We start from the raw sequence: 11,346 nt of genomic DNA, 5'->3' as shown, positions 1-11,346 counted from the left end.
CCCCCCGCCCTCTTTCCAGGGGGAGGGGCGGGCGGGCTGGAAAGGGGGCTGAGGCGGAGGCGAAGCCCCCTTCGCTCCCCCCCCCCCTCAGGCTGCGGCTCCGATCCAGGCGATCACACGATCTGACAGGTACTTGGGGAGGGGAATCGGGCCGCGAGGGGGGCGGCGGAGGCGGGCGGGCGGGCGCTCGGCGCTCCCTCCCTGCCTCCGGCACCACTGCGCGTCGGTCGCTGGCCAAAGCGGTGCCCCGCGCGCCGGGTCTGCTCCGCGCAACTTGGGGTAAGCTGTGGAGGACGGGAGGGGGCTCCCTGCGCCCCCCGCGCGGTGGGGGCCGGGGCACGCCGAGCCCCGCACCCCGAGCCGGCTGGGGGTCGCCCGAGCCTGGGTCTGCGCGGGAGGCTGGGCTGGACTGCGCCGCCGACCCGCCGCTTCTTCAACTTTCCGGCGTTCGTTCCATTTGCGCCGCGGAGAGCGCAACAGATTTCGCTCTGGGGAAGAGAAAGCGCAGGAGATGGCGGGGGGGGGGGGGCATCGCGGGACCGGGAGGGTGGAAAAGAAGGGAAGCTCGCGCATGTCCCGAACGGGGATGGCGTTTTGGGGAGAGGAAGGTCTGGAGTCAAACAAGGGTGGGGGTCCCCTGCCTGTGCCGCGCCAACCTTGCGCGGCCAGTCGGAGAGTGCCGGAGGTTGCGAAGAACAATGAAACAGGTGCGGGGGCTGACACGTCGTCCTTCCTACCCCCAGAAGTTGACCTCCCATCTCCGAGAGCGGGGTGACGGCGCTGCGGACCTCGGAGCCCCCCGCTCCGGGGAGCAAAACGGAAGACCCCCATCCGTGCTCTCTCTTCCAGTCGGCGCGGAAAGGGGCTGCAAGTGGCGGAGCGGGGGGAGGAGAAGGCGGGTGCGCCGCCCGTCTGGCCTTCGATGGTGCGAGGGAAAAGTTGACGAGGCTTGAAGGATCGCCCCCCCCCCACCGCCCCCGCTTCTCCTGCTCCTCCACTGGGTTGCCAGGAGCCTGGAACCCCGGGTCGAGCGCCCTTCGCCTGGCTTCTCCTTGGAGACCGATCCGTGGCTGGGAAAAGCCCACCGCGTTGCGGGGGAAGCCGGCCCACGCCAGGCACGGCGGAGCTGCTCCCTTCCCTTCCGCCCCCTCCGTGTTCAGACGAGGGCTCCGGGGGCACCGGGCGGCTCTCGCCTCCCCTGACCTTGGAGAGATCGTTGGCAGCCGTTCGATAAATAAAAGCGCAACCGGGTAACCGCGAAGCCTCGATCCCGGGGGAGAGGGGCACTTAGGTGGCTTCCCCCGAGCGGGGAAACCCATCGCCCGCCCCGCCGCCTCAAGTTCCAGGGCCGAGCGAGCCGGGCTGATGGGGTGAAGTTAGGCGCGACCTCTTTCTCACCTGCAGATTCTGGTCCTGGGCAAGGCTGGTCAGTTTCACCCAAAATGCCACTTTCACTTGTTCGTCAATTACGCACTTATCTTGCAGGGAGGCTGGAAGAAGCCGGGAAAGACGGGGGCGAGGGGTGTCTCGGAGCCTCCGTTGGAATCCGTGGCACATGTTCTTTTAATGGATCCTCTCCTGCCGATTATGGGAGTTGTAGTCCAACACAATCTGAGGGCGACCGCTTGGGGAAGGTGGCTTTAGATCAACGTTGTCCCGACAATTTCAAGCAAACTGCTATGAAAAGATGGGGTCGAGAGCAGCTTCGGAATGGGGAGGCAGAGGGGGGGTGCTTTTTCCCATCTTACTGTGCCCCCCCCCGCTCTCTCTGTACATCATAAACACAAGCACAGCATCTCTTCCGCATCTTTCCTCTAAAAAAATTGAGGCACTCTTTTACTTTTCGGCTCGAGAAGCGGGAAAGGATTAGAGGATTGCAACTTGCGATGGAGATAACAGGTGTGTGTGTGTGGGGGGGGGTACTTTATGAGGAAAGGATCGACCTCCTTCTCATACCCTCAGAGGCAAGATAGTTTGCAACAGCAAGAATGGGACCCCTGGAGGAGGGGGTGCGATGAGGCTTCCCCGCCCCTCCCCACGTGGGAACAATTCGCGAGCCCTTTAGGACAGAACCGAAAAGCACGCGCTCTCCCGCTCCCCATTAATTGAAGGATCTGTGTTTTGCAGAGCACGTCCTCCTCACGAGATCTCAAGCAGGGGGCGCCCGTCCGTTCCCCGGAGAGCAGCCCCCCCCACCCCGCCGGGGGCTCCCCCGGGGTTTCGCCGAGGGTCCCCGCACCGAGCCATGAGCGGCCGCCGCCCGCGCCGCCGCCGCCTGCCTGAGCGCCAGCCGTGAGCGCCCCCTGCCGGACGCGGCCGCAGCCTCCGCGGCCATGGCCACTGCGTGACCCTCCTCGCCCCTCGCCCGGGAGCGCGCCCCGTGGCCCCAGGCGCGCCGCCGCCGCCGCCAGCCGCCAGCATGGAGAAGACCTACTCGCTGACGGCTCACTACGACGAGTTCCAGGAGGTGAAGTACGTCAGCAAGTACAGCAGCAGCAGCACCCTGCCCAACGGGTTCAACCTGCAGCTGGGGGCGCCCAGTGCCAAGAAGCCGCGCTGCGGCCTGCCCCGCTGGAGCCGGCGCGAGGTCTGCCTGCTCTCGGGGCTGGTGTTCGCGGCCGGGCTGTGCGTCATCCTGGCCTGCATCCTGGTGCTCAAGTACGTGGCCCTGGAGCACGACGCCTACTGCCTGGAGGGCTGCCAGGAGCGGAAGGCCTTCACCAAGGCCTCGCGCTTCATCGCCACCAACATCGACCCCACCATTGACCCCTGCAAGGACTTCTACTCCTTCGCCTGCGGCGGGTGGCTCCGGCGGCACGCCATCCCCGAGGACAAGCTCATCTACGGCATCATCGCCGCCATCGGCGAGCAGAACGAGGAGAAGCTGCAGCGGCTGCTCCTCCGGCCCGTGCGGCGCCCCTACCGGGCCTCGGCGGAGCGCAAGGTCAAGGAGTTCTTCCGCTCGTGCCTGGACATGGCCGAAATCGACCGGCAGGGCGCCCGCCCCATGCTGGAGGTCCTCGAGGACTGCGGCGGCTGGGATATGGCGGCCCCCGGCCAGCAGCGCCGCTGGGACTTCAACGAGCTGCTCTACAAGACCCAGGGGGTCTACAGCACGGCGGTCTTCTTCTCGCTCACCGTCAACCTGGACGATAAGAATTCCTCCCGCTACGTCATCCGGGTAAGCCCGCTGGCCGGTCACGGCACGCGACTGTCGTTCTGGGGAACATCTTTTGGGTCGAGCCCAAACCTAGGACCATGGGTGATCTTGCAGGGACGTCCGAATCGGTTGCGTGCCAAGTGGGACCGTTCGCCCATCTCACTAGGCATTACTGTCAGCCTTCCTCCATCTGCTGCCCTCCGGAGACCTGGGCACACGAGTCCCAGCATCCCCTGCCAGCTGTGCCATGACTCTGGAGGGCACCAGGCTGAGGACGGCTGCAGCACCTGGACTGGGAGCTTTTGCGTGGAAATCCCGTGCGGCGCCATTCCTGACGGCTCCCCTCCTCATGTGAACGAGGCACGGCCCTGCAGCCCCTCCCTTGGGCAGCATCCGGTGTGGTCTGTGGCTCTGTTGACTCCTGGTGCAGAACCTGGTTCCCGGCAGTGGACTGTCTCGCACCAGGGTATTGCTGTGTGCTTGTGCGTCTTCCAGTCTCTCCACCGCTGCCATGTGTGCGCATGGTGCGATTAGACCAATGGGACTGCTTTGCTCCTTCTTCTGCAGGAGCCATGGTGCGTCCATGCTTTGGCATTTTGTTTCTTTTTTAAAGACATCATTTGCCAAGGAGTCTCACCCAATCCCGTTAAACAAAACAGGTGCACAATTCCTCGCTAGGAGTCATTTCAGCTGTATCATATCTGCTGTCCCTATAGTCAACGGAAGGAAAAGGCCACCCTTTCTGAAACGCCCGGTCTGTTTCTTCCAGTCATGCCGAAGGGGGACAGTGGCTTTTAGGAGAGCTCAGCACGGTTTGGGAAAGGCCGTGCTGCACCCACGTAATCCTCTTCCGCGGGATCTCAGTGCACTGCTGAGCTCTCTGGGGGTTGGATCCTGTGATACAGTTCAGTGCGTCCATCCCATTGGGCCACCGGTGTCTTTGGGAGCTGGGCAGTGATTCCAGTTCAGCCACAGGAGATTCCGAGGGGTGCGTGGCTGTGATTACAGATCACGATGCTCTTACCGGAGAGCTGCCGTTTCCAACTGGGTGCCCAGAATCAAGCCCCAGGAACTCCTAGAGGCTGGGACTCACAGTCCTCTACATCTAAAGATGCAGATGTATCTCTAGATATGGGAGGGCAGTCTCTCTTGGACTACCATAAGGACCAGAGGAGAGTCCAGGGTGCCTTTCCCACCAGACCCAACGCAGTGTTCAGACATTCCGCTGTCCTTCTTCCCTACAAGCACCGCCCTCAACCACACATCCATTGGCAAAGCGCTTTCTAATACAAGACGACGCATCCGGGACTATCTAACACATCAAGCTTTTCATTGTGTGGCTTTGCACGCAACGGGATGCTGTGATGAGCTGTGACCTTTCGCCGCATCTCGACCGCACCGATGTGCATGCGGCGAAAATCCCACGCCGCTGACGCAGCCCTCGACAGGTGGCCCCTGGATGCGATGAGGGAGCTTCCCACGGCTGCAGGAGCCCCTGAGATACCGTGTCCGTGCTCGCCTTCAGCATCTCAGGGTGCAAGCACATTCAGGGGCTCGATGCACGGAAGCCTCCGGGCGGAGAGGCTTCCTTGCATCCAGCGGCTGGAGCAGGGTGTGCCGGCAGCCATGTCCTCTGCTGCAGTGCCTCCTGCTGGGGATTTTATCTGAACAGCCATTTTCAGCCATCTTGATAAGGTGCTGGAGAGGGAGAGGGGAGAAGGCCTGGCCGCCCGCAGGAATCTCTGCACATGCTTGGGAAGCCCCGGCTTCCTCCCTCCCTCCCATCCCCAGCCCTTTCCCCTTTCCTTTTTTCCAGCTGCAGCCTCAGTTGGCGTTATTCTCGCAGGATCTTGGCACTGGGACTCTGAGTAATCCTCCAGTGACGGTGGAAGGCTGTGGGATCTTCCCCGAACTGCACTGTGTTCATGACAGATATGAATTCAGACAATCAGGTGCCGATCCCGTCTTGTGCAGCTAATGGGAATTGAATGGAATTAAGTGTGCAGAATTTAGCCGAATCGGAGCATATCCGGCTCCCAGAAACTTGGAACGTCGGATGCTGCTGTCTCCAAAGTCAGCCCCTTGGTCCCCCTGGCCCAGTTTTGTTGACACCACCTGGCAGCCTGAATGTTGGCACCGTTCAGGCACTGAGGCCAGAGCTTCCTAGGCCCTACCTGGAGATGCCGGGAATCGAACCTGCAGCCTTCGATTACCTTTGTCCGCTGCCTGACAGCCAGAGCTCTGTTGAGCGGTTTACAACAATGAGTTTGTAATCTGTGAATTGGAACAGCAAAAATATAATAGGAACACGTGAAACCTTTAATGTGCAAAAAAGTAGAAACACTTTTAAACCATCAGCATCCCAACTCATTCAGTGGCACAGGTGAAGTTCTTGTGACGTGGTGCCTCACTGCATGTGGACAAAGAAGCCTGTTTTGCTCCGTTTTTGTCACCATCTGCTGGACGCGCAGGCCAAGGAATGGTGCGAGCCAAGCTCCAGTTCCAGGCAGTTCAGGGGGTTCACCCCGCATGCACTTATGGACCCCGAAGAACTGTCTGTGCAGATAAGTCTTATCTCACCCCTTGACCAGGCAACCAAAGAAACACCAGATGTCTGGAGCAGGAGAGAAGCAAAAGCAGCTTTCCTCAACCCGGTACCCACGAGAGGTCTGAAACGGCTGTCAATATTATCCTCAGAAACCGCGAGCATTGTGCCCGGCTCCTCAAGCACTGGTCAGAAAGTGCCATCGATTCATTCCACTAATTTGCCACACCTTCCTCCCGCTACTCTTGAGTGTGTCTTAATTCACAAAGACATCACATCCCTCTTGCCCCAAAGTTTTCCCCACATGGAAGGGACCAAGAGATGCTCTCGGGGGGTCTGCCTTCCAGTGCCCTCTCACACAGGGGGAATCCCCCCCTTCAGAAATGCCGCTTTTATAACTATGATCAATTAATCCATCTCAGTCAGAGACAGGATCAATGCTTCCCGGGCCAGTGAGAAATGTTGGCTTGCCAGTTCAACCGGACCTCCATGCAGTGGTGAGAAAATCATCCACCTGCTGACAGGTGAGCTCGTGGGGAACCAAAGCACCCACACGGTAAAGCAGCGTGTGGTACGACAGCCCATGCTCGGCCCTGGAGAGGGGCCATCACGTTGTCCACACCCCCACCGACATCGCCTCTGAAATGCTTTGCCCCCAGGACAGCCGCTCAGTCCTCTGAAACCTGATTCACCACCGGCTGTTCATCTGGATTCCACCCGCACTTCTGGACGGCGGAAGCAGGAATCTGGTGGAATGGAAAGTGCCTCTGAAAGAGAGTGAGCGAGAGCTGCGTCGAGAAGGAGGATCGGGCGCAGGAGCAGCTGTGGACGATGGAAGCGGGAGAGACTCTGCAGAGAGGGCCTGTTGAGGGGCTTTGCCGCACCCTGTGCTTGCCCTGGAGCCCTCGTTGAAGAACTGTGCCAGTCTGGTCTTTCTATATCCCACAATGCTCTGGAGGGGGTGAAGACAGAGGCATTCTGGGAAATGGAACGGGCAACTGGCTGCTTCTGTCTGGGCTTGCAGAGTAATTCCTTGGGGAAGGAGGGGGTCGCTGACAGAGGCAGGGGGCGCCTGACCCACCCCCATCCTGATGCCAGTCCAGTGTGCAAATGAGCCCAGAGGAGACCACCATCGAGGGCACCACAGCACGAATCAGTCAGGCCAATGCCGAGCACGCAACCCCCTGCAGAGACACTCCAGCAGCCTTGGCCACGCGGGGCAGGGGGCTTCCACCCCATTCCCCACCGGCCACGGGAGGAGGGTGCATGGGGAAGCCTTTGCCCCCTCTGCTGCTCTCCTCCACTCCTGGGGTCTTCTCTGTCAGAGACCCATCCACGTGGAATTAGGGTGGCCACAGAAAGGAAGACGTGCATCGCAGAAACAAGAAGACAAATGCGGGTACTGATTTGCATAAAATATGCGTGTGCTAATTTATAGGCATAGATGGAAATTTAGAAGCAATTATTATAATCTGAAGAGAAATGTGGTTCATCTCGCAGTAGTGCCAGAGATGGGACCTGTGTGGCTGCCGCATGGCCGACGGCGATGCCTTTCTGGTCGGACGTTTCTTCAACCTGGAAGTGGACTGGGCAGCCCTTCGAATGAAGTACATTCTCTTGCAGGCCTGGGAATTATTGTGACATTAGGTTTATACCGCACCTTTCTGTCTGTTTCAAGAAATCCAAAGCAGCTTACAAGCGTCTCCTCTTTGTTTTATTCTCACAATCACAACAACCCTGACAGGTTCCTTAGGCCAAAAGTCAGTGACCGGCCCAAAGTCTCCCAGTGAGCTCCCTGGCAAAGCAGGGACTAGAACCTAGAAAGAGACTCTGGCTTTCTCTTCATGCATCATGTTCCTCCAATCCATCCAAGCCTTTTTGCATTGTATTTCTGTCTGGAGCTTCCTTCCAGTGCCATGGTGATTTCCTGTTATCCAGGTGTGTGACATACTTGGTCATCAAACATGCAGCAAAAATATTTTTAATTTTAATCTTCAATAGTTTTATAACCCACCTTTTGAGAACAAAAGCCCTCGCCAAGCAGGTTGTGATTAATCAAAAACTGCAAAATACATCGAGATGTAATATCTCTCTTTGCAAAATACAAACGCAGAATAAACCCAACAAGTCAGTAAAACAGCAAATAAGGTATAACAGCTAAAATGCCGCAGCCACGGCAGGACAGAGAAACCCTTAGCTGAATGCACGAAACACTAAGATGGATCAGATGCAGGCTGGAATACAGAAGCCTTAAAAATCCTCAAAAAGGCCAGCAAAGCGAAGGTGGCCAAATGCTTTTCCCAAAGGGCATTCCAAAGGGGTGGGACATGGAAATTCCCTGTCTCTGGTATTCTTCAGCTCACAGTTCCCACTGGTGGACCAGACAGAAGGAGCTCAATTGTGGTATCAAAAACAGGTGCAAGCAGTCCTTCAGAGAACCCGATCCCAAATCATTTAGGGCCTTCTGGTCCCTCTTTGACGCCACCTTCTGACCGCATCCCGTTGGTTACCTGACTGGGGAGCAGCCACAGCTAAATCAGAGAGCCCCGGCTTCGCTCGCAGAAGGTGCCAAAGTCCCCATGTCAGAAAGAACCAGCTGCCAGCAAGTGATGCCACAGACCTCTGCCAGAACCCTTGGAACACTGTCCTACCTTACCGGTGCCCTACCTTGTAGAGGGCAGCCCTCTTCCTGAGGGGCTCTCCAGTCCTAGTCTCATTTAAAAATTAAGAAGTCCATCATGTAGGGGAAGTCAAGGGCAGAAGAAGAAGGCCAGCTCTGAGAGGGCTGGATCCACAAAGCAAGCCCCAGCCTGGAGTTCAGCTCACAAGACAGTCGGGGGCCTTTCGTTGGAGGCGACTTGATGGCGCATAATAGTGCGGGGGGTGGGATGGAGCCGCACACTGAGCGCCTGGACAGCCCCTCTAGACGGCAAGGCCTTCCGTCTGTGTTCACACCTCGCCTCTTACTTTCCGATCCGCCCCAGGCATGCCCGTCTGCAGCTGCCAGGCTCTGCCCGCGTCTTGTGGTGGTGGGTATCACCCCACGCTCGGTACCCAGGGAAGCAGCGAGCGCTTGATCAGAAGGACCAAGAGATCTTCCAGCGTTTCAGCGCTGTGGCCAGTGGTGTTTATTCCGCCTAGCGGGGCTCTTGTGTTTTTCAGTCCTGTGCAATGAGCAAATTGCATGTGTCTGTGTCATGTGCATGGAAAATTGTAGGCCGGGAATGTGATGGGAAGGCCGAAACACGACGGTGTTCTTAGCCATCGGGTTCCTCCAGCTACCTGGGCCCCCAAGGTGCGCTCAGCGGCAGAAGCTCCCCAGGGAACGGAGTGCGTGTTCCCATATTGACATGAATAAAACAATTTACCTCCTGGCCCAGCCAAGGAAGGTTGCGCTGATCAATAGCTCAGAAAGGCCACGAGGAGCGGCGTGATGAGGCGTCCCCTTGCTTACTGTAGATCATCCCTTCCCTCCGCCCCAGGACGGCGCTCTCTTCCCCAGCACAACATGTTTGTGCGGAAGGCGCTGGGGCATCGCGCGTATTTCATGCACCGTTGGTTCCACTGCCTCCGCAGGCTGCTCCCCAGCACCCCGGCAGGATGGGAAACTTTGCTTTTCGTGGGGGGCGGGGGGGGCCGCCGTGCTGTTTGCCTCGCGGGCAGGGAGGGCTGTGCATTGGCCTTCGCTCCTGGCTCCTTAAAGCAGTGTGGATTAGCCCGGGGAAAAGCCACGCGCCTCCTTAGGGTCAGCTCCTCCCCGGGGCTGAGAGGTGCCGGGGGCCTTTCTTGGCATGCCAGTGATGGGTGCACGGCTTTGGTGTGGGCGCCACTTTTATACCCAAATTAATAGGACTTAGATGGGAGGGAAACTTCGCCAGGCAATTTCCCTCCGCGTAATTGCAGTGTTTAGCAGAAGCAGCATGCCAGACAATTTTCGAGGCTAGCAGTGGATTCACGTGAACGGGGAGCAAGAAAAGGGAAGAAAGGGGGGCACCCCCCAAAGATGAGCCCTGAGCAGCATCACCGCAAGAGGAGCCCTGGCGGGTGGATCAGGCCCTCAAGGTCTGCCTTGCCCGGTGTCCTGCCATCTAGAGGGACCAGCTGGGCAGCCTGTAAGGTGGGCGCAAACCTCAGCCCCTTCCTGTCAGCCGCTCGGCATCAGATGGAGCCAGAGCCGTCTTGATCGAGAGCCTTTGACAGGCCTGTCCAGGCTTTGTTCCCTCTTGCCTGCTTTGAAAGCCCACAGCGCCAGTGGCCAAGGCGCTTCCCTGCCTGCAGTGCGGGGAATCCCAGCTCCTGGTTCCGTGCTGTAGAATCCGCTTCCACAAGATGGAGCAGCGCTGGGTGTGGCTCGGGCGATGTTTGAACAGTGCGGGTGCCAATTTTCATTAGCTGTGCAGTCTGTATGAAAAGCCGGTGTGCAATATATAGACACACGCACACACATCTCTTGTCACTCTTGATTTCTGCTGCGCAACTGGAGAGGAGGGGTGGGCGGCTCTGCTGCCTAGAAGATAAAAATGGGATTTTCTTGTGCAATCGTTCGTAAACTGGACGGAGGTCCAGATGTTGTCGGCTTCCCCATGCGAGCCACTCATGCTTTTCCAGAGCTTTCTCGGTTTTTCTTTCTTTGCCAAAGAAAATCTGTTTGAGAAGGAAAGGGAGTCTTTTTTTTTCTGGCAGGACCATCTAGATTGTGTATGTGTTTTGAAGACAGGGCAACAACCCAGGGTCAGGCTAGATACCAGGAAAAGTTTCTTAGCTGTCAGAGCAATACAGCAGTGGAACCAGCTGCCTGGAGAGGTGGTGGGCTCTCCCACAGTAGAGACATTCAGGGCGAAACTGGGCAGCCCTCTGAGTGGGACGGTGTAATGTGATGTCCTGCAACAGCAGGGGGGTGGACTTGATGGCCTTCATGGCCCCTTCCAACTCTACTATTCTACAGTCCTGTGGAGGGACCCCCATGAGTTGTGTTGTACCACATCATAAGTATCAGCACTGACAACATCAGAGGTATTGTTGGTGCAGCCATGAGACAGGGCCTTCTTGGGGCCACTCCCAGATTCTGAAATTCCCGGCCAGGGGACTAGGGTGCCCACCCCTCTGGTGCTCCTTGGCCAACAGGCAAAGGGGTTTCCATTCAGGTGGTCCTTTAGCATATTAGCTGGTTGGTTGCTGAAGGATTTTTTGTAACCAATTGGTGCCGTTTACCCCTTTCGTTGTTGTGTGTTTTATTCATTTGTTCACCTGCTATGTTTTAATTAAGATCTTATTTTCAATCTGGACTGTATAGTGAGCTGCCTTGAGTGCCATTTCTGGGCTGAAAGGTGGAACACAAACTAATTCATTAATTGACTCATTAAATCCTGCGGGCATTTGGTGTTAAGTTCGCTGCAGTAAACCTGAGTTGGGGCCCCCATATTTTTCTTCAGATCTGCTCCTCCTCCCATCCTTTCTCCACTCGCCTCTCAGACCATCTTGCAGGGGGAAGTGGGCAAACCCACATTCTCAGAAATAAACGGGAGCATCAGCTTGCTGCTAGGGGGGCATTTGGAAAAGCTGGATGGTGGTGCGAAACAAGGGAGCTTTTGGGGTCGGCCGCGGTGCCCCCTGCACAAACGCATCTCACAGGTCCTCTTCC

The 11,346-nt window shown here is 57.7% G+C and overlaps 1 protein-coding gene across 2 annotated transcripts in view; it reads left to right on the top strand.

The window, feature by feature from the left end:
- Positions 1 to 2,419: 2,419 nt before the first annotated feature.
- Positions 2,420 to 11,346, top strand: part of ECEL1 (endothelin converting enzyme like 1) — a 46,684-nt gene continuing 37,757 nt past the window's right edge. For both annotated transcript variants that reach the window (XM_044422441.1, XM_044422440.1), the window contains exon 1: positions 2,420 to 3,181. In XM_044422441.1, coding sequence (XP_044278376.1) covers positions 2,420 to 3,181 — 762 coding nt within the window. The remainder of the gene's footprint in view (positions 3,182 to 11,346) is intronic.

Source organism: Varanus komodoensis, unplaced genomic scaffold (assembly GCF_004798865.1).
Source record: "Varanus komodoensis strain SLA01 unplaced genomic scaffold, ASM479886v1 scaffold127, whole genome shotgun sequence".
In the NCBI taxonomy this organism is placed as follows: domain Eukaryota; kingdom Metazoa; phylum Chordata; class Lepidosauria; order Squamata; family Varanidae; genus Varanus; species Varanus komodoensis.
This window is presented reverse-complemented; position numbering and strand designations above follow the sequence as displayed.